Consider the following 24,626-nt stretch of genomic DNA (forward strand, 5'->3'; position numbering starts at 1 on the left):
TCATGCTCGGTTTATGAATTTTGGAATATAGTTTGATGAAATTGAAAAACTAAAGTTAAAACATATTAGTATAATAATATTTTTTTCACCTAAGAATACAATATCACTTATTAATTTATTCATTTTTATTAATAGACGGCGGATTCCCGCAGGTAGCACCGCCACTAGCCGCCTAGCAACGACGGCGGATATATATATAGACGGAGTCCTGACCCGTGACGCCTTGTCTGCCTCTCATTTCCTTCTTTATTTCTTTCAACTTCTTTATGCTGTTTCAAAAAAAAAACTTCTTTATGCTACCTACGTTTGTGGTAGTGTGCCTCAAATCTATAATATATTATTTTGTCAAATTAAATTATCTAATGGTCCTATCTGGTAAAACAATTAGCCTATTAGTTAATTTTGACTTCTTTAACCACTATTAATTGTTTAACTTGATTAAACAATCAATATGAGTGTTTGATTAATTAATTTTGTGTAACAGTTTATTGCTCAAAAATACAAAAATTCAAAAAACTTCGATCAGCTAATTGAGAAATTCATTTTATATGTAGTCAACTATCAGCTAATTTACCAAACATCTCTCCATAATCAGCTAATATTATCAACTAGACAAACATACTAACCAAATCAACTAAATGCTATCCGCTAACATCTATTTATGAAATACCTCAAAATCTTTTTGTATTCTTATTTATATTTGAGTCCATTTTGTACGTTATTCTACTTTTTAATTTTATTAGTTTTAATTAAGACTTTAAATCTACTATATGTGACAAGAGAGAGCGATTAAGGTGAAACACAAGGGTTTAGTCATTTACAGGGCGTTTGGTTGGGAGTAATGAATTAGGGTGGAAAGGAATTGCTATTCGATGGGAAAAGAATAAGGTGTGAGTAAAGTAGGAATTCAAATTACATTGTTTGATAGTGATTAATAGAATTATTGGATAGGGAATGAAAGAAGTGATATAAAGACTAAAATGTCCTTGTGTAATAATAATAGTAGTAATAATTAATGGTACTTTTGTCATTTCATCCTTTCCAACAACCACCGAATTACAATTCATAGGGGGTGCCCATAAATTACAATTCAGCAAAAGGAAGGAATTGCAATTCTGTGAAATTGCAATTCCCTCCAACCAAACGGCGTAATTGTGGCTTTCACTGAATTGCAATTCAACTACAACCAAATTACGCCCAACCAAACAGGGCCATTAGGGTTTCTACACATATAGAAATGAAATTTGAATTATTATTGTTGTTTGCTTAACTACTTTTGACTTTTCCAATGATATCTAAATTTGTAAGGAATGACTTTCGCTATCATCGTTATCATCATTAACGAATACGTTTTGAACTCATGTAAAAAAAAAATGTAAAGAATAATTTTTCCAACCAATTAAAATTTTAAACTAATAATTGTAAAACTACACATTTAATATTTTATACTCCGTATATGTTATACTCAACATCTTCATACTTAGAAGACATCATCCATTGAATTTTCATTGTTAAAAATTTACTCATTAATTGATTAATATACAAATCAATAGTTAATTTCATTTTTGTCATAGATTTATATATAGGTGTCAATTCATTTTAATCTTTCTCTTTCAAAATATTCTTATTTGGTCCTAATATTATTTTGACATGATCATTTTTTGTCATCTATCAACAAAATTGTTTAAATAACGTTAAATACAAGGACATTTTGATCTATTTAGTTTTAAGTGTTACGTCTTTTTCTTTTTTGATCTTATATTTATATGTGTCATTCCGCTTTTAATCTTCTTTTCTTTTAAAAACATCCCGTTGATCTGATTAAAATGCCCTTATATTTAATATTATATAAACGATTTTATTGGCAAATGACCAAAAATAACCCTAACATAATAACATTAAGACAAAATAGGGATGTTTTTAAATTGCCATCACCTCATCTGTCCCCCCGGGGTGGGGGGGGGTGGTTGAATTTTGTTTCAATTGCTGGCCTAAGACTCATTGGGAATTGAGTCATCATTTTAAAAAAATAAAAAGTATCTATTTTACTTTATTGAAGATAAAAATAAATTATACGTGAATTATGATACACATCGTGAATTGAGCCACGGTTAAATATTCAAGATTCATTTTTTTGGGTATACATTCAAGATTCATTTTGAGTGTACTTAAAAAATTCATTTTTAAGTAATATATTAAAATGAACCTTTAAAAAATAAATAGTACACTACACTACAAAGACATTGGTAATACTAAAAGAGAAAAAAAATCGTATGTTGATGGTGTATATTACTATATATAAATCATGGTTTTCTTGTAGAGCTTAACTCAATTGTTCAAGAATTACCTTGAATATATTATTCAACGACAGTATGAGGGTTCAATTCTGACCGAAGAGTGAAGACATAGGAAGTCACCAAGAGACTCAAAACCTAAACAATTGATAATATGTCTAGCGTAAATTCAAAAACCTCCTGTATTAAAAAAGGAAATGGTTCACGGTATAACAATTGCGAGGATAATAAGGTACAAAAGATTATGTCGTTTTCGGAATAAGAAAATGTATAGCAGCGGACAAAATCGATTAAGAAAACATTGTGCAAAGAAGTTGGATACATACATATTATATACATACACTCCAGAATTCTGAGATTTTGTGAGGTGGATGTATTTTAATGTAACATTGTAATGGAATCTTGTTTGGTCCCAGCACTGGATCTGGAATCTACATAAGATGCACGCACCTTCCCTACCATAAAACAATTTCGTTTTTTGACAAAGAGGAGGAGGTTTTATATATCAAACAATTTTGTTAAAGCCCCTTTTTCATTCTATGGCTATGGTTTGTTTATATGTTTGTACGTATATATGTACTAACATTGATTAAGTCAATCATGTAATTGGTTATATACTTATATATGAATCTGCTATTATTTTGTATGGACTAGATTTTCATGATGCAAGGCAAATTCGATGACTGATTCGAACTATAATAAAGATAGGGTTGTATCATGTATGTAGTACGAAAGTTGAAGGACGTATGAATGGTGAAGATATGAGTATCGTATATAAGAAATGGAGGGTTTAGATTCATTGTAAATAATAGGGATGGTAATGTGTCCCGTCTCTGTAGGGGATGGGGAAGGAAACGGAGAAAAATATTGGGGATCGGAGACGGTGACGGGAAAAAATATTGGGGATCGGAAAATGGAGAATTTGTGAAATTCTCTGGCAGGGACGGAGATACTTCTCCCCGCCCCGTCCCGTCCCGTCCCCGAAAATTTAATATATATATATATACACACACACATTCTGTTAGATATTAGGATTAGGAATTAGATTATATATACTGTGTTAGATATTTGGAATTAGATTATATATACTATGTTAGATATTTGGAATTAGATTATATATACTATGTTAAATATTAGGATTAGGATTAGGAATTAGATTATTAGTTTTATTAGATTAGATACTAGGATTAGGATTATAGTTTTTTAAAATAAGCTTATTATGACTTACGGATTTTCATTTTTTTTTTTTTAAATTGTACCAGTTTCACATTTTCGTAAAATAAGTTTCACATTGACAGGGATGGGGATTCCCCGTTCCCGCCAAAATCTCCGCGGGGACGGGAACGGGGAGTATACTCATCGTCTCCGTCCCGTCCCGTTGCCATCCCTAGTAAATAATGATTTGTAAGAACCTGGGGGCTGTGGTTGAGTGGAAGAGACTCATCCATCCTTAACCAAAGGTCGAGAGTTTGATCATTGACTTTGGATATAGAGCAACCTTAAATCGCCTACTGTCCCATTCAAAAGAAAAGAGGTACCTATAATCCAACAAGGGATTAGTCATTATGTCTGACAGTGAAAATTCTAAGTACACCCAAAAATAATGATTTGTAAGTTATTTCAATTTGGACAGATATTATGTAATTTTAATGAATTTTGCATATGTAGTATGGAAATGGGAAGCAAAAATGGGAAATAGGAAACCACAATACTTTAAAATATAAGAACAAAACTTAGGGAACATGTATATATTAGGAGTCTATTGAATTCCCATCCTTCGGTTGGAAGCTAGTCTTAACTAAGATTTTTTATTTATTAAACTAATGTCATAGGGACATTTCATATTTTTTATTCGTTATCATAATATTTAAAGATATTTTTTTCTAGAGACGAACATTGGATCAAATAAGTATACAAGTTCTTAGATAAGTATACAATTTCTTAGATGGGAATATAGGATAATAAACAAAAAAATTTTGAATTAGTCTTTTTTTTTTTTTTTTTTTTTACATTCAAATTTTAGAGCATTGATTAAAAATAATAGTAGTCTCTTTGTTTTGTCGGGCACGGGTATGATGATAGTATTTATGTCATTGTTGATTGAAATTATATATGGGTAGACTACATAGAGTAAGTAGTACCAAAAAAAAAAAAAACATTTTCAGATATATTTGCTCTATTATTAAGAAACAAGTTTAAATTTTGGAAGGAATTACCAAATATTTCTTTAACGGAAAAAAACACTATTCCCAGATAAATATGAATTACAAGATTGAGAAATTCAAACGTGGCATTTGCATCACCAGTGAAATCACACGTGCACAATACCCGCGACAGGTGGAGATGCGTCAGATGAACGGTTTTAATGAAGCGCGTGGTTGGTACAGGGGGGATTAAACGTGAAATTCCTAAAATAGCCTTGGTTATTCCAAATATTTACAACCCGCCACCTTCGGGAGCCGGGGTCTATATTTAGGGCGGGCCTGAGGCGATGACGAAACAAGCAGCGCATAGAAAGCATTAGCGTCACGGCGGAGAGATTCAGAGAGAAGAGAAAGATGGGCGGTTGGGCTATAGCGGTGCACGGCGGCGCTGGCGTTGATCCTAACCTCCCACTCGAACGCCAAGAAGCGGCCAAACAACTCCTCACTCGCTGCCTCAATCTTGGCATCGCCGCCCTCCGCGGCTCTCTCCCCGCCATCGACGTCGTCGAACTCGTCGTACGTTTCTCTCTCTCTCTCTCTCTATCTCCCTCTTTTCCGATCACCATTCCCCGCCTTTCCCTCCGCCGCCCTGTTTTTTCGGATTTATTTTTTACATTACTTTGATTTGATTCATGTGTGTTTGGTTGACAGGTTTAGCCTTAGGTGTTATTGTTTGGTTGACTGATTTTTAAAACACTAATATGGATTTGAAATATCCCATTAATGAAAAAATTCATGCCCTTATTTTATATGGTTTCATTCCATTATTCATCCTTAGTCTATGGTTTCATCCCATTATTCATCCTGAGTCTAATCATTCTCATTCCACCATACTACTAAATATACAAAATACGTTCATCAAAACACATTATCATTATCAAGTATTTGATACCAATTCCAATTTTTATTCTTATGTGTGAACCAAACACAACCTTTCCCCTTTTGTCGGGTTTCTGTTCCTGGAAATATTTAATAATTATTCTAAATATATTATGAAAAAAAATCATTTAATGCATAATGCACAACTAGTTTAATTAATTCCAGGTGAATTACAAACATAATAGTAGACCTCGGATACAGGATTTGGGGAGCTTGAGAAGCCTCTGAATCACTGTGATCTGTAAAACACAAGAAGTGTGGGGCCATGGGCAAGTAATAATATAAAAAAGGGAAAAAAAACTTTTGTTTCATCTGCATGAAGAGTTTGGTGGTGGTTGTAAAGTAAATAATAATAATAATAATTATTATTTTTGCATGCAATCTGGACGTTAAGGATCAAGGCATTAACTCCCATTCTCCCAACCATATAATAAATTTTTATGGTTAAAAAAAAGAAAAGTAAAATGTGTTTTATGGTTTTGTAGGTGAGAGAACTGGAGACTGACCCATTCTTCAACTCCGGCCGTGGATCTGCGCTGACTGAGAATGGTACGGTGGAGATGGAAGCCAGCATCATGGACGGAGAAGGTCGCCGGTGCGGCGCCGTTTCCGGCGTCACCACCGTGAAAAATCCCATCTCGCTGGCTCGCCTCGTCATGGACAAGTCACCCCACTCTTACCTGGCCTTCTCTGGTGCCGAAGAATTTGCTAAAAAACAGGTTCATTTAATTTTAGTAATTAATAAGTACTGCAATAAATTTGAAAGATTTTTTATACAATTAATAATTATATTAAAAAAAATAAAATTGTTGAGATAAATCAGCAGGACTTCAGGCTACAGATTGACTTTTTTTGAGGTCATAGATTCAAGATTTCACGTGTACATATCAGGATGTTTATCAATAGAAGATCTTTTAAGTGAATTTAATTATTTATTAAATTAATTCATTCCCTTTATATTATATTTTCTTTACAAATTAAGTTCCATTTTCACCCTTATTGTCTTTTGTCTAGGGAGTGGAATTGGTGGACAATTCATACTTCATCACTGAGGACAATGTTGGAATGCTCAAATTGGCTAAAGAAGCCAACACAATCCTTGTATACTCTCTCAACACTATCTTTTTATTAAAATATTACAAGAATTTTTAATGTTTTTAACATTGTTGCAAAAATCGGTCTAGGCTCCTGCCTAGGCTAGATCTTAACGCTAGGTATCCTTAGACCATGGTGATTTCTTCCCAGATGCCCCCGCCAGGTGCCCGTAGACTGTGGTGATTTCCCCCTAGACGCCCGCGCTAGGTGCCCCTAGATTGTGGTGATTTCCCCCTAGACGCCCGCGCTAGGTGCCTCTAGATTGTGGTGATTTCCCCTAGACGCCCGCGCTAGGTGCCCCTAGATTGTGGTGATTTCTCTAGACGCCCGCGCTAGGTGCCCCTAGACCGTGGTGATTTCCCTAGACGCCCGTACTAGGTGCGCCTACGTACTAGGTGCGCCTAGACTGTGGTGATTTCTCCCTAGACGTCCGCTTAGAGCACCTAACTCGGTTTATTTGGTCGCCTAGCGTCTAACTTAGCCAAGTTAAGTTGTCTATTTCTGTCAAGTTAACCCAATCAGCTCGGCATGACTATATATATATATATATATATATATATATATATATATATATATATATATATATACCCATACCCATACCTATACCCATACCTCTATCTGCACATAGATTAATTTGATACATTGAATCTTGAGATAATTGAAGTATTTGAGTATTTTTAATATTTAATATTGTTTTGGTCGTACAGTTCGACTATAGAATCCCATTGGAGACAACCTGCGGCGGAGCAATGGAGAGCCCAATAGTGATGAACGGTTTACCGATAAGCGTGTACGCGCCGGAGACGGTGGGGTGCGTGGTGGTGGACGGGCAAGGGCGGTGCGCGGCGGCGACCTCCACAGGGGGGCTAATGAACAAGATGACCGGGCGGATCGGGGACTCGCCGCTGATCGGCGCCGGGACGTACGCGTGCGATCTCTGCGGGGTGTCGTGCACGGGGGAAGGCGAGGCCATAATCCGCGGCACGCTGGCGCGGGACGTGGCGGCGGTGATGGAGTACAAGGGGCTGGGCCTCCAGGAGGCGGTGGACTTTGTGGTGAAGAAGCGGCTGGACAAGGGCTTCGCCGGGCTGATCGCGGTGTCGAATACGGGGGAGGTGGCGTATGGCTTCAACTGTAATGGAATGTTTAGGGGCTGCGCTACTGAAGATGGTTTCATGGAGGTCGGGATTTGGGAGTGAATATAGCTGAAGCTTAGCTCCATCCGCCATTGTTATCATCTCTTTGATCTTTCTTCGCCTTTATGTTAATGTTTATTTTGCTGCTTTTGCCTGCCTGCTCTTTTGTTAATAAACTTATGCTAGTTTAATGAAAATTTGCAATGGTTTTAGTTTGTTTTATTATTATTATTATTATTATTATTATTATTATTATTATTATTATTATTATTATGGATATGGGTCAAATAGACCCTTGAACTATATACTAGAGTGCAATCACACTTAAACTAAAAAACTTTCAATTAGATTCTTAAACTTGTTAAATTTGTACAGTTAACCTATTTAACCTATAATAGCATGTTACTTTTAAGTCATCTGTTACACAAGATGTTACATAACATGCCAGTTAGATTAACTTTTTTTAAAAAATATACTTTTAAAAAATTAAAATAATAATATTTATTTATATAAAAAATGTAAATTTAAAAAAAAAACAAAAAAAAAACCATGACAGGCAAGCTACCATGGCATCTTGGATCGATGCCATGGATGAAGAACCTTGGCGGGCTTCTCCGTCATGGACAAATAAGCCTGCCATGGCAGCCAAGCGACCTAGCAGTCACAATTATTATTGTGTGGATCAGTATATTATAAAATAATGTACATTCAATACAAAAATAATGTACATTCAGTACAAAAATAATGTAAAATTTAGTATATTAAAAATGTAATTTTTGTTATGGTCCACACAATAATTTGCTTAGCAGTTGTCTATGGCAACTGACAACTTTGTTAAAGATATTTTAAAAAATTAGTTAAAGATATTTTAAAAAATTAGTTAAAGATATATAATTTTTTTAATTTATAAGTAGGAGATTCCACATAAGATATCATGTAAGTAAAGTTGATTTGTTACCTTTGGGTAACTTGTTAAATAGGTTAATTTTAAAAATTTAACAAGTTTAAGAGTTTAATTGAAAATTTTATTTTTTTTTTTTAGTTCGAGGTTCTAATTAAACTTTGGTATACAGTTGGAGAGTTTATTTGACACTTATCTCTCATAATTATTAACTACTAAATCATACTAAAGGCCTTATGATCAAGCAGAATAGTTGTGACTCTTCCAAATAAAATGTCATAGGTTTGAACCCCAGTGGGCCGGGACATATCGTCTCTTTGTACTTTAGTATAATTATTCATATTTGAATTTCAAATTTTATTCGATTTGACTGTTATAATAGTCATGTGTCATAGACAACAATAAAAATGTATGTTTATTTTAATAATATTTAATGACACTGGTGATTAAATTATTTAAAAGGAAATAATATAGATCCTCTAAATGTACTAGAAAATTTTATAAATTTAATTGGAGCAGTAAATTGTACTCTTCTTGCCATGCCCGGAATAACATTTTGGGACATATTTCAAGAAAACATAAATGACATTTTTTTACTAGAGAACATTAAATGTACAATGTTATTAATTAAAAAAAAAAAAGTGTGTATAAAGGAGTTATATCAGCCAAAGTCTCTTGACTGCTGTGCTTTTAATCACTTGGGTCATCAATTTGAAAACTTCCACCCAATATTTTATTTTAATTATCAAATTTCGTGCTTTGTTAATTCTTCCCCCAAAAATTTGAATTCCCAACCTCAAGGACCTCCACACTTCAATCCGACAGAGTATTATTGGAAGAATCGTGCTTTGTTAATTGATTTATCATACTATTGTCAAAATCAAGAGCATTATTATCTTTTCCTAATAAAAGAAAATAATGAGTTAAGACATGCTTAGAACATCTCGTGATTTGACAAAAAAAAAAAAAAAACAATGAAATAAAACAGGAAAGCATACAAATATTTTTTTTTTATACCCAAAAAGTCTGAGTACACAACCGGAGAAATAAAACGCGGAATACAATCAGAAAATTCAACGATTCCCATATCTGGATTACACAAAGATTCCTTAGCTAGAACATGGGCTATCATATTTGCACTCCTGCGCACAAATGCAATTTCAGTAAAAGAAAGCGTACAAATATAAAAATCGTGTATAAGTGTGTCTTTAAATTATTTTTTCAAAAGAGTTAATTATATTTTTTTGTTCTATATATATATATATTTATAAATTTATAACTGTCGTTTCACTTTTTATTATTCTTTTCTAAACATTTCATGTTAGTAATAATATTATTATGACATGATCATATTTGATCATCCGTCAATAAACATATTTAAATGACGTTAAATACGAAAGCATTTTTTTTGATAGAACGCGAAAATTGGCGTTCTACCATGACTCGAAACGACTCGAAATTTTTATATATATCAGATTTTACCCGTAAGGGATAAAACCAACAAAAGCGAGAATAATCATCTACAAAAAGCAGAATGTAACGAAATCCACTAGTAGAGATTACAGGTGACAGACCCCATATGTCCGTATAAATTAAATCTAGCACATTGCTACTTGATAAAGGAACTCTATTTAATGAAAATCTAGACGATTTTCCAAGCTGACACGAGGTGCACAACCCGCCCGGCGAGATTTTATTTGGTGTGACTGGACACAACTGTAAGACTTGATTCCGGTCATTCCGGCCTCCGTTACCACCTCTGCCAGCATAGAACGCCGTTGGAGTTGCATGATCACCAGATGCCGGGTAGTCGTCCGCATGAATAAACTCCTGAGCGCGGAGGAAGTCCGCAATTTGTGGAATGGTGACCGCGTTCCCGGCTACCGTCAACGAAGAAGCCATCGCCCGGTATTCCGAGCGCAACCCCCGGAAGACGAACATATTCTGTTCGTCGAGTGAGATTGGTCTGCCAGCCTGCGCGAGATCCTCCACCAACAATTGCACACGCCCAAGATAATCGGATGTGCTGCTGCCTCCCTATCGCAGACCATGAAACTGACCGAGTAGGCCAAGAGTTCGTGCACGGGTTGAACTGCCGAGTCCCGCGCTAATAGATTCCCAAACATCTTTAGAGGTGGATTTTCCAAACGCAAGATGCATCACCTCATCCGAGAGGGATGAGATGAGAAGAGATAGCAACGTCTGGTCCTGTTTGATCCAGGCTTTATAAACTGGATTAGGAGCCGGAGTGGAGGTGGATGTCGTGGATTCGCCTGTTACCGGAGCGGCATCAATCATTGGTGGTGGACATGGAAACTCGCAATCCACATACCCCATGAGGTCCTGACCACGCAAGAAGGGAACTAATTGAGTTCTCCAGAAAAGATAGTTACGGTATGTAAGTTTTATCGATACGAAATGGTGGGCACCGGAGAGGGTATTTTGGTTAGTGGCCGGAGAGGGAGTGCCACCGGCAGAGATGGTACGCTCAGAGGAATTGGAAGACATGGCGTCGATCGGCCGGATTGTTTACGGAGACAGAGAGGCGATCGGATTGTTTACGGGGAGAGAGAGGCGATCGGATTGTTTACGTGGAGAGTGGAAAAAAAGGATTCCTGGTCTAACTGATACCAGATGAGATAATTTGAATTTCATTCAACAAACAATTAAGACAGAGATTACAATACTAACAGTCTAACAACTCCTATCAACTAGGAAACCAACACAAGACTAGGCCTACTGTAAAGACTAGTGAACATAACAGAAATATTAAAGTGACAAATAATAATATTGCTAACAGATAATATTCTGAAGAAAAAAAAAACTAAAATTAGAATGTCACATATAAATTTAGGGCAAAAACTAAAATCAACTCTTTTAAAAATATGCTCAAATATTAATTTTTTTATGAGTTAATTCCACCGTAGGTCCTTTGTCTTTGGTGGCAATTTCAAATTTAGTCACAGACTATCATATTTGTCATTTAACATCCCTGACTATTATTTTTTGGATACTTTTAGTCCTTCTCATTACTTTGCCTATATTTAGTAAGGTCATTTTTGTCTTTTCATATTTTTCTTTTGTTATTTTTCTAATTTTAACCGGTTTAATTGGTTTAGGACTTTAGGTAACCTCTGATTTTTAGTAACCATATTTTTCAATCGATTTTTAGTAAAGTCCTAAACTAATTAAACCTGTTGAAACTGAAAAAATAACAAAAGAAAAATATGAAGAGACAAAAATGCGCTTACTAAAAATAGGAAAAGTCATGAGAAGGACCAAAAGTGTCTAAAAAAAACAATAGTTTGGGATGTTAAATGACAAAAATAATAGTGTTGGACTAAATTTGGAATTGCCACCAAAAATAAGGGATCTCTGATGAATTAACTCTTTTTTTTATTAGTTCCATTGTAGAAAATCATTTTTCAAAATTTTTATATGGTTTTTGGAAGGAAAATTTGTGAGACAATAAAATTGTTTTCATACATTATTCATACAATTTACACTTGAGCATGATATCCACATCACACGTCACAGTACTATGATTTCATATTCTTCAAATAATGAGAACTCAATCCATCATATTGTGGATAGCAAATTATTGTATGGACCATGGTCCACACAATATTATGTGAACCATAACAAAAAAGTACATTTTTAATAAATTAAATGTACATTATTTGTGTATTGTATATATATTATACAATATAATATACACTCAGTACAAAAATAATGTATATCCCCTGAATACAATGTACATTATTTTTGAATTGAATGTACATTATTTTTGTACTGAATATACATTATTTTATAGTATACAAAATATGGTCCATACAACTTGTACGGACCATGGTCCACACAATAATAATTGATTGTGGATAGGTTGCAAAAGGCCCAATTAAGCAATTGGCATCAATAGTGGGTTATAACAAAATGTCATCCAACGTTCCATGCAATTTAAAGCTCTTTAAGAATAGTCCAAACATATATATATATATATATTGCTTTTGATGGGGATTCCTTGGGAAGAAGATGAACTGTGAAAATGGATCGCAGTAAGCTAGCTGGGCTTCAGCAATCATTTGGGTTGGACTCCAATCCTTCTGATTTAAAACCACATTCAAATAATGCGCAAATTATGCTGTGCAACCGAATGCACCTTGCAAGGTGCATACGGTTGCAAAACGGCGCCGTTTTGGTTAAAAAACGCGCGTCTCACTTAAAGAATAAATCAGGTTCGATTCCCGGCAATAGCATTTTTATATATCCAGAAATTCATAACTATATAACCACAAATTTCATAACTATATATCCACAATTTCATAACTATATATCCACAGTGAATGAATGAAGTAAAAATCCACAATGAATGAATGAATGAAGTAAAAATCCACAATGAATGAAGTAAAAATCCACAATGAATGAACTAAATATCCACAATATATGATTGAACTAAATATCCACAATGAATGAACTAAATATCCATAAATTCATAACTATATAACCACAATTTCATAACTATATATCCACAGTGAATGAATGAAGTAAAAATCCACAATGAATGAATGAATGAAGTAAAAATCCACAATAAATGAATGAATGAAGTAAAAATCCACAATGAATGAACTAAATATCTACAATATATGATTGAACTAAATATCCACAACGAATGAACTAAATATCCATAAATTCATAACTATATAACCACAATTTCATAACTATATATCCACAATTTCATAACTATATATCCACAATAATGCTATTGCTGAGAATCGAACCTGATTTTTTTTTAAAGTGGGACGCGCGTTTTTAATCAAAACGACGTCGTTTTGAACCATATGCACCATGCGCATGGTATATTCGGTTGCACAGCATAACTATTGCAAATAATGTACATATAATTAACGTATTATAAACATTCAATTAACAAATTATGTACACATAAGTAAACTAAAAGTATATAATCAATCAATATCTGACTTATTTGACCACTATTATTAGTTGTTTGACTTAGTAAAACATTCAATATACGTGTTTGACTAATTGTCTTTTTGTAATAGTTTATTGCTCCAAAATAAGCTTTTTGAGAAAGTTATTTTGCATGTAATCAGCTATCAGCTATTGGATAACAGCTAATTTATCAAACATCTTTCTACAATCAACTAATGTTGGCCCAATTTGGTAAAATAGTTAGCATATAGGCCAATTTTGACTTATTTGACCACTATTAGCTTTTTGATTTGGTTAAAAAATCAAAATAAGTATTTGGTTAATTAGATTTTTGTAACTCCAAAATGCTAAAATTAAAAAAGCTGCTCAAAGCAACTTTTTCAAATTAACTTTTTGAAAAAGGAAATTATACCAAATAACTTTCACCAGCTAATTTATCAAACACTTTTTTACAATTAGCTAATGTTATCAATTACTTATACGCTCTAATTAACGCAATCAACTAATAGCTAACAGTCATTTACCAAATATAATCGTTATCAACTACTTAAACTCACTAACACAATCAGTTAACATATATTTATCAAACACCCCTAATATATTAATTGTAATATATAAATAATTCATTATTATTATTATTATTATTATTTTTGGAGATGGTTAAATAATGAGGACACCGACGAGAGTCAAACCAATTAGGTAGTGCAGTGAGGTTTGGTCGGAAGACCTGTCGTGGTTAGACGCCGACAATGCCCAATAATGCAACACAATTTTTACATACATAACCTCTCAATAGGACCACTGTGGTAGCCACTCAACTCTCTAGGAAGAAAAAATTTGCAAAGGACCGTGTAGTCAAACGGCATGAAATAACTTTCCCAAATAGGGGTTAGTGTTCGAGTTTCAGTGAAGGCGGTATTGACTCGTTAGGCTTTAGTAGATTGAAAAAGTATATGAACAGAAATACATGTAACAGGGTCAATGGTACGACAATTCTCAAAGCGTCCATCCAGTAAATACCATCTTGCTAGGAACCCTACCTACACAAACTTTTTTTTTTTTTCTTAAAAATTTTGGAATTTACAAATGGTCCCCAACTTTCTCTTTCTTACATATAAGAAAAATTTTATAAAATTCTTTTTGCAATTAATAAAATCTATTTAATTTTAAACTTGACATTAATCTTTAAATCAAATAGAAAAACGAAATTAGCAGATACCAACAATCGAGTATGACCTAGAAAAAACATTGACAATACGGATATTTTGTAAGGTTTCAGGGATGGGGACGGGGAATATGCCATTTTCCCCACTCCGCGTTATTGTCATTTCTACTCATTGCATACCAAAATAAATCAAAAAATAAATTCATAAGAAATAAGAAATAAGAAATTATAATGATGTTGTAACTGCTGGTCTGCTACAGTCAAGTACAGGTTCCGTAGAAAATTTATGGAGTTTTGGGTCCACAAATTTGTCTCTTATTGGGCCCTAGTCCAATATATTTGATATATGGATGGCCCATTCTGGAAATGCCTAGAACCAACTAAAGGTCAACTCTAAAGACTTTACTTTAATATAAAATAATCAATTATATTAATGGTTGGTTTTACCGGGCGGTCATTTGTTGATTAACATAACTCGTCGGATGATGAAATAAAATATAAATAAATTGAGGAAAAATAAATTAGACACAATATTTTTAACATAAAAACAGAAATGTAAAAATTACGAGAATTTTAAAGCAGTGCCAAGCCAAAATTCATTATATTTGCAGTAATTTTGCATTTTTTGCACGAAATTTTGGGAAGAAGAGAAGCTTCTCATGTCTATTGATTGAACTGGTGGAGAGACATGGAGGAGCGACGAAGAGGATTCTTTTAGGATGATCATTCTCGTCTACGATTATAGGCTTTTATAGTGAAAAGTAGTACTGCATATGGTAATTGTAATATTGTATATTTATGGCAGAGTATAATATCCAATGGAATAAGGAGGTGACTAGGCTCCCCGAGCGCTCAAGGAGCGCCTAGCGACCTAGACAGCGCTTAGAAGGCCTAGTCAGCCGCCTACCCGGCCAATCGCCTAGATCACCGATTATGGTGATACGCTAGGCGGCCGGCTAGCGCCTAGCGCCTAGACGGGGATTAATCGGTGTCTAGACAGGATTTTTGTAACACTGTCACACTACAAAAACCTAAAACCTTCCAATTTGTAGTAACAATCTACTTAGTAAGTATACCATTCAATTATCATATGCATTTCTTTTTATCTAAAATAAAATATTATGTTTTAACTTCCACCTCTCACTAGTATATTGCAATTGATATTTTTCCACACACAGTCCAATCAGATAAACGCCAACTTCTCCCAACTGTCATCCAACTTCAAATTTCACCCAATCAACATCACATATACTAATGCCTAATTCCAATTATCTTATCCTCTTGCTTAAGATAATTGTGGTACCAAAACACTTCTACCAAAGTGCACAACCACCAAAACAATAGTCATAACTTTTTTATTTTAGTTAATATTAAATATGGAGTAATAATTATTCCATATGTTCAAAGTTAATACTCGGAGGCATGTGTTTGCCGTGGGCCTTCCCCCATCAAGTACTTAGAAATAAGTGTTGAATACACGACGATATAGAATTGTAACTAATTAAAGAATTAGACTGTTAATTTGTGGCCTTTACAAGAGCGTGGAGCAACACATTCGTTGATCTACGAATGAAATGGAAAGACGATGACTCAAAGTGTCTAGCCAATTTACGACACTCTTCAATAACGCAATCGGTGTGGGAATAATCAGGTGATGGGTTATTTAAGAGTTGACAGGCGTTTTGGCAATATTTTGGCTCGATCTTAGCTTCACTTGTCGCTAGCCTTTATCTTTCAACCATGACCAGGCCGGGCTTCTTTTACTAAGCCTTCTAAGTATTGAGTTGCTAAACCGAACTTGACAAATTTGTTTGATTGAACGGGTGAGAGTTGACAAGAACCTAATATTCCGGACAAAGCTAGAAACAACGTCAAAAAAAATTAAAATAGGATCAAGAAATTAAGCACGTTGATTTGGAATATATTAAATAAAGAATTTGTGGAATTCCTAAGCTAAGCTAAACGGTGGGTCAAACCTTGAAATTTAACGACCATCCAAATCATACTTTAGTTGAAGCTACCCATCCCGCCCAATAATTAACAAAGATTGTGACGTACAAAACTTTTTTATTTTGTCGCAAATTAAATATTAATCATTCAACCCAAAATAAACTAATAATAATAAAAACAAAATTTTCACACCTAACCGAAGCAGTCTATTAGCTTTTCTGTTTTTTTGAGTAATATTGACTCTGTTATAATGTAGTATATGTCTAACATACTTTTTCTCCAATTTATTGAAACACAAAGAGTTAACGCCTCGAACTTGTAAGTTGTAACCTCCCATTTGAGAAGAGAGCCACAGTTATATCGCTTGACCACAAGGTCTTTAACCGCTTTCCTGATTTTAGTTGATCAGTTATGGACGATCTAAACTCATTTATCTCCTTGTAATCTTTTGTTTTTTTTTTTTTATTAGTGTCAAAATGTAAGATTTATCCGTGCACGCCCTCGTTTCTGACTATTGATTTTCCCTCCTCAGAAAAAAAAAAAAAAAATTATAATCCCACTTGATGAGGCTCTTTGATAGTTGTAACCCACTTATGGGCTTCAACATCATGGCAGGATTATAATATACAATTTCGCAAAAAAGGTGGAGACAGGAACAAGCGGCGGCCGGATTCCTCCGTCATCTTCCGCCGTTGGGAGGGGCGGTTTTTAAAGAAAATGGTGGAATAGTCAAAGAGAGAGAGAAAGAGAGAGAGAGAGAGAGAGTGGGGCCCAGATAAATTTAAAAAAAAAAAAAACTTTGTTGGGTGTTGGATGAGAAAAGCAATTCAATTATCCCACGAGATGCACGACATTCACATAAGTTTTGGTCCTCTCATTTGCATGTCCTTTTCCTTAACCTACGAGCGTCCAAATGGGTGGTTAACCGTCCTCCTCGTTTCTCCCTCGACAACATCATAAACCACCACAGATATTTTAGACATGTGAAACTATATGGATGCTGGCGTTTGTGATGTATGTATAATTGAAGGCCCCAGATTGATCGGACGTTTATGTTTTTTTTCAATGCTCCATTATCTCTAACCTAACTTTTTTGTTGAAAATGTTCCTAGCTTGTTGGTTACTATATATATATATATATGTGTGTGTGTTTTAGAAGTTCGGATTTTATTTCATTAACTTTGCATTTTGTAAGACGAGGATGATCTGATTGAGTCTCGATTGAATCTATTTAGGAGTATTTTTTTCTGAAATTTTACATATATACATGTGTTTGATCGAACTCCTTTATGATTTCTAAGATAGTCAGATATGGCTTGGCCTAAAGTTTAAAATAACAAGGTTTAAATAAATTTGGACATATTAGATGGCATGTTAATTATTCCAATGATACATGTAATTTATTAACTAAATCTTGAAAACATTGACACAAGATTATAGAGCCTAAACAAAAAGTTATAAAAATAAGTCTAACTTAGGGTTTACTCAGAACACATGCATATTCGACATTTTAAAAAAATAAAGAGGCGTTAAATTCAGCTTATGATTAAATGAATGATATTACAAAGTTAGTATTGACCTTGTTTCATCAATCCTTCAATTATATTAATGAAGTGTTAAATTCATCTAACGAATTAAGCTTCAAATTTTTGAAATAGTCTGCGATTCAAGTTCTTTGTAACGTCGCTAAGGAAGTTGTTTCTATGTCTGACTATAACGAATGGTATACCGTTCCATCGATCCTATTTGTAATCATATCGCTTCAACTTATGATTAAATGAATGAAATTTTTTATTTTAAAATAATAATAATAATAATAATAATAATAATAATAAAGTATAGAGGTTATAAGGGGCCAATTTAAGCCAGTTGATCGAGATTTGGTAACTACAAAGTTTTAAATTTATCATCTCGTCAGAGCAGTCCAGTATCAACTAGATTCACAAGATAAGTTTCATCCAAAATGCATCTTCAAAGTGACTACGAACTTTATAGTTAATCAATGTCGGATTGGCACACATGAAAATGGCTGTAACGCATTTCCTTTTTCTATTTCCTTAATTGTTGTTTGCTTCGTATTTAAGATTTGAAAAAAGTTGGCTCAAAAGTCTCTCACATTCTTATTTTTCTCTTCTTCTATGAAAGATTATGACATTTTTATTGCTCCACATCATTTTTTTTTTTTAAAGCAATCTAATAATTTTATAAGCTCATTCTTCTAAATGAATTCTTCCCATAGCCTTGAGTAGCCTAAGGTCCGGAGATTATTAAACTGAAAGAACGACTAAGAAGTAGCTTAGTAAAATGAAATTTATATAGTAACACACTTGCGAATAAATTTGTTGATTTGCTAAATCGAAGGAGTTTTGACCACTTAAATATATGTATATATGATATATATAATAAGGAAATTACTATGTGGACTTCAAAGTTCTACTCCAAATCGAGCATCTCTATTAGTTTGTTTTTGTTGGTTTTTGTCTGGCTAATGAATGAGGTGGATAAGAGAGAAGGTTTGAGAGCATCTTGTAAGAATCAGATTTTTCATTTCAGTAGTAGGTCCCACCAAATATGAAAAAGGTACTGTTTGGTCGCGTGAAGCGCAACAACAATGCTCAGTCGGACGCATGCACTCCACGCGTTCGCTTGGCATTTTAACCCTAGCTTTTTTTTCTTTTTTTTTTCTTCTAAAAACTCATTATTCTAGTTTTTTTTTAATTTTATTTTTTTCCCATCCCTCCTTTTTTCTTACTTGACATCTTAAAATTTGTGCAAAAAATTAACTATTGAAAATACTTTTCAACTCTTAAATTCTTGATGTAGACATTTCTTTTAAAAATCACGTGATAACAAAAGTCTATTATTGTCTGTTACATCAATAAATAAAATTGAGAGTAAAATTTAAAAATAAAATCGAGAATTGCATAGGAAATGATTACAATTTACAAATGTTCCAGTTTTTAATCCTTTTTTTTTTTTTTTTTGCTTGAAAATGGGATCCCCCACTTTATTTTGGTATGGAGTGGGCTAAGCAAAGCAAGGGAATAATGCAGTACAAATAGGTACAGTGGTACAACATAGGTGCATGCAGCGGAGAATAATACTACGTCCAACCCACTAGGACCCACCCCTATTACACAAAACATTAACTATTTTAAAACTAAGGCTAAAATAAAATTTTATACCTCTTTTATTAATGTAAGCAAAATAAATTTATTAACTTATTTTGAGTTTATTGGGTAGTTAAACTGTGTTTTAAGGTAATATCTGTTTTATGATTTTTAAAAATTTAATCTTATGATCACTCATTTGAAATAATAACAGATGTGTCATTACAGTTAATAGTAGTTGGTTTGTAAACATTTCATATATATAATAACTTTGTAGTTTGAATATATATATATATATATATATATATATATATATATATAACAAAAAACATAAAAGAAAACGAAAATGAAGCAAGGTGGGGTGTTGTCCTGGGAAGTGGTGAGAGTGGGTGATAGCTGGCAAAACCAATGACGTTAGAACACAAACCTTATCTTGGTTTCAGATTGTTAGCAGTTAGGCCCGTTAAGGACTGAACACGTCAACATGTTACCTGAAAAGAGATCCTTTTAATCCTTCACTGTGTAATTTTGTCTGATATATTTATTATTTATTGATCAAATTAATTATTTTTTTATTATTTATTTTTCTAAATAATTTTAATTATTTTTAAATTTAATTTTTTTATTAATATATTTAATGTAATTTTTAATATATAAATTTTAAATACACTAATACTAAATTTAATATTATGAAAAATTGAATTAAAAATAAATTCAGTCAAATTTTGTTAATCAAACTATACAGACAAAATGGGATGAGATGAGTATTATTTTAGGGGGACCTAATTCAATCCATGTATTATCTAACTGTTGTAGCTTTGTTGGCCATTTAGCAAGAATACAGCCTTGCCCTCAATTATTTAACACTTTGAGAATCACACCGTCCCTTCATATTTTGTGGCCCTTGGATTTTCCTTATAAGCTATAATAAAACGTATAAAATCATTATTTTTTTTAATATATTATATGTCAGGCCAATTCTGGTTATAGTTGATACAATCATACATATCATACGTGATATATGAGTGTATTCGGCACTTGACCCCGTTGATTGGCCACATACCTTAGCACATTATCGGTTTTTTTTTTTTTAATATTAAAAAAAATGTTGTGGACAAGCTCTGTCTCGGATCCAGTACCTTGTTCAATTATCCCGTCAGCACCAATATTCAAATGTCGACAATTTGATCCACCACTCTTTCCATCAATAACAGCATGTTGCCCGCATGGACAACTCAGTTGGTCACATGGGTGAAGTTTGGAAACAATGACCTGGGATCGAGTACCACCAGTGACAGTGTGGAAGCAACCTCTCAAAGTGAGGGGACTTCTTGTGCGCAGTAAGCAAAGGTCTAGCATCCGTGTTCAACTGAGTTACCATGATTTACATCCTTCCAAATACTCTGTTGAACCAGGGTATAGGGGACCATTAGAATTGAGATTCAATCTTTTGAGAATAATAACATGTTGTGAGTATATGAGGGGTCGAACTAAAATTTGATCAAATAACTATTTTTCATAATCTAGTACATAAATATGTGTTCCCTATGATTTTTTTCTTCACCTTAATTTGGTGTGGTCCATAAGTTTGTCCTTATCCTATAACAAAATCTTGTCAATATTCTTGTAAAAATTTGAACATCGTCACCCAACTCCTTACCACACTTCTTTTAAAACACATATTTTATAGATATTCAAATGTAATCTGATTGAGAATCAATTTGATCAAGCAACTCTCTAAATGCATATTCAGTAATTTTTTTTTTTTTTTTTTTTTTTTACATTGTAGTCACAAAGAGCTAATAAAGCCTCCACTGAGGCTCGAACTTACAACCTTTCAAATAAAAATCCAATCCGGGTACCATTGGACCACATAGTCCTGGTCACTATTTATTTAATTTTTTTTCCTAATTAATTAAAACCATAAATCGAAACTAATCGTATTCTTATCTGGTATTATTTTAGTGAAGGACAAAACACTCTGGAGACCTTGGTTAAGCTAGTACCTATCTGTTGGGCATCCAGATTGACCGAGTTCAACCCATGCTCGATTTGAGACGTGACGTTTTGGTTTACTATGGAGAGATGTGGTTAAATGGTTAATGTTTTAGGTGGGATATGACAACTATATAATCAAAGAACTATGTAGTTAAGCGTACATACTTACCACAGTCACAGAACACGTAACTTATCGCCATCACAAAATGAGTCACCTACTAGAAAGTAAGCATACTGCAACGCACAGATTCAACACTTTCCCAACCAACTATTTAATTAGTCTATAATTGCAGAGAATCTCCGTATACTGTGCTTGCAGCCTTTTAATTATATATTTTTTCTCTTATCTTCACAATTTTTAATTTAGGACTCAACAAGTGGTATGGGAGGAAACATCGTACTACCTTCGCATGCATGTGATGCATTTATCTAATTCACATTTTTTTCTTCTTAGAATATAATGTTCTCTGTACAGTATAACCGCTGTTTCAGAATCTTTTAAATAATACTGATCTCTATTTATGCACCTAATATAATTAATTAAAACTTTAAAGATATTACATGATATAATATCGTGATCAATAAAAATATCGTTAACTAACACTTTCTAAAATAATCGTTTTGGTCACAATAAAGGTGGAATACCTTCGCTCCTAAGACCATACACTCGGACAATAGGACATAATAGTAAATGAATAAATCACGATTACTCAGCAGCTCATTACGTGTGAGGATCAGTATCTAGTACCTACAAGCGGCCCATGATATTAGGTGAAACTCCTCCATTGAGACTGTCATGGACTAATGCGATCTTCCTACGAGCTCTAAAATGATTGATTTTGAAGTTATTGTTGGGTGTCGGTCGGCTTGGCCGAGTTCAGCCCCTGCTCGATTCGAGACATGGCGTTGTGGCTTACTATGGAATGATATCGTTAAATGGTTAATGTCTATCTCCTTATCACCAATTGGTTTAAGTAGAATATGACAACCACATAGTCAAAGAACTTGAAAAGTAAGCATAATGTAGCGCTGAGATTTATAATAAGTTATTAATGTTGCAAGGAGAGAATTGTTCTTTTCTTCTTGTGCTTGTACTTGCCCATTGGTAAAAGCAAAAGTGTGGGCTTGTTTAAAGTCCGACACCGATTTATGCTTCCCCTTAGAGTTCAGCGAATCAAGGCCTTCAACTTTTGCATTTTTTGGGTCTAACTTTTGATAAAACAAAAGCATAAAGAATGGGATGGACAACACAAACACACCACCAAACAAAGGATCGTTGCAAATTTTCTTTCTTAGGTTGTATTTTAATGAATAATTGCTCGCACTTTTCGTGCTATGTAGACTTGTAAACGAATTTGTATGCTCCTTTGGCAAGGGTATAGGATTATGGGTGGCTATTTTTGGCAAAAGTTAGTGTGATTTTGCTTTTCTCTTGATGTAATGTGTTGTTTTTAGCTGATAAATATGTTTTCAACACCCTAAATCGGTAATGTCTTATGCATTGTTTTTGCATACTTCTTCATCGATTGGTCATTTTTTCTAACGCATTTTTTTTTTTGTGACAATAGATTCGTTAACGGATTCGTATATTGTGTACTAAGGGGTATAGGATTATTGACAGCTATTTCAGGTAAAAGTTAAGTCAATTGACCCTTCTTTTTTAGGTCTTGCGCATTTTGTGGCATAAACTCGTAATCGGATTTGGGTGCAACTTTAACAAGAGGTATGGCCAACCAGTTTGGTTGGCGTGAGTGGTCGTGCACTCTCATTCCTTAAGGGGGGTCGGGAATTCGAACCCTCTCTTGTATGAAAAAATCAATCTGACAAGCACTTTGTCCCTTAATTGGGCCGGGCCAGTGTGAATGGAGATTAGTCTGAGTATAATATAGGCTTAAATGTGCCTCTTACGATTAAGACCTGCACAGGACACCTCATGACCGGACAACAAAAAAAAAAAAAAAAAAAAAAAGGTTTGGCCAAATTCCATTTTTTTTCTCTCGTTGCTTTTACTTCTTTTATTGCCATAGGAAATGGGTATTATGGGAAAATTCATAAAAATTGAATTTTGTTGGGGGATGAATAAATTAAGTATTTAACGTTTTCAAAAAAAAATTGAAGTATTTAACGTATACTTTTTATTTAATTGAGACACATAAAATGAGGCAAATTAAGTAAAAAAGTAAAAGAAATTTTAAAAAATTTCAAAAATTCTTCTAACAACAATAAGCCCACATGTTACTGTCTAAAATATGTGTGGTCCAAGAAGATCATCTTTGTCCCCAAATTAAATCCGAAAATTTCTGGGGGAAAAATAAATATATTTTTGGATAATAATAAACAGAAGTGCACCGTGCGGTGGATTTTTGTCACGTGATGATACGTGCAGGTACGGACAAAGTACAACTTGAGTGGGTAAACAGAACGCGTGAGAACGTCAGGCCAGCCAATCTGATTGAAATTTAAAATATAATAATTAATGAAAATTTTAAATTATTTATTAAACATAAAATTAATTTAACTAATAACTATGTGGTCCAATGGTATCCGGGTTGGACTTCCATTTGGAAGATTATAAGTTCGAGCCTCAGTGGAGGCGTTATAATGTAATAGAGCCAATAACTTTCAAAAAAATTTAACTAATAACTAATATACGTACCAAACAAAATATTATTAGAGGAGTAATAAATTTATAGGCAGTGTAATTAATAAAATCAACCGTTTTTCACCGAAATGTTAATTATTATTTTTTGGTATATCCAGAATTTCTACCGTCGGACACAGAAACTAATCCCTTTGCTGAATTGTAGGTACATCTTTTAGATGGGACAGCTGACCTAGAGATTTAAGACTGTTCCATTCTCAAAACGGATCGTAATGTTAATGCAATACAATATAAAAGATTCAAATCTTATAAAATGTGCACCATGTTAAAAAAAGAAAATTG

At 33.6% G+C, this 24,626-nt stretch overlaps 1 protein-coding gene across 1 annotated transcript; it reads left to right on the forward strand.

Moving 5' to 3' along the window:
• Positions 1-4,781: 4,781 nt before the first annotated feature.
• LOC109152660 (probable isoaspartyl peptidase/L-asparaginase 2) lies at positions 4,782-7,820 on the forward strand. Its single transcript, XM_019300305.1, has 4 exons — positions 4,782-5,014; positions 5,863-6,096; positions 6,392-6,478; positions 7,180-7,820. The coding sequence occupies exons 1-4, from the start codon at positions 4,853-4,855 to the stop codon at positions 7,669-7,671; spliced, it is 975 nt and encodes a 324-aa protein (XP_019155850.1). The 5' UTR covers positions 4,782-4,852; the 3' UTR covers positions 7,672-7,820.
• The last annotated feature ends 16,806 nt before the right edge of the window (positions 7,821-24,626 follow it).

This window comes from Ipomoea nil, unplaced genomic scaffold (assembly GCF_001879475.1).
Source record: "Ipomoea nil cultivar Tokyo-kokei standard unplaced genomic scaffold, Asagao_1.1 scaffold2480, whole genome shotgun sequence".
Lineage (NCBI taxonomy): Eukaryota > Viridiplantae > Streptophyta > Magnoliopsida > Solanales > Convolvulaceae > Ipomoea > Ipomoea nil.

Excerpts from the sequence above, each read along its gene's own strand:
- LOC109152660 (XM_019300305.1), top strand. The coding sequence starts at position 4,853 with ATGGGCGGTTGGGCTATAGCGGTGCACGGCGGCGCTGGCGTTGATCCT. Across the intron at positions 5,015-5,862 it reads TCGACGTCGTCGAACTCGTC|GTGAGAGAACTGGAGACTGA; the intron begins GTACGTTTCTCT and ends ATGGTTTTGTAG. Across the intron at positions 6,479-7,179 it reads AAGAAGCCAACACAATCCTT|TTCGACTATAGAATCCCATT; the intron begins GTATACTCTCTC and ends TTGGTCGTACAG.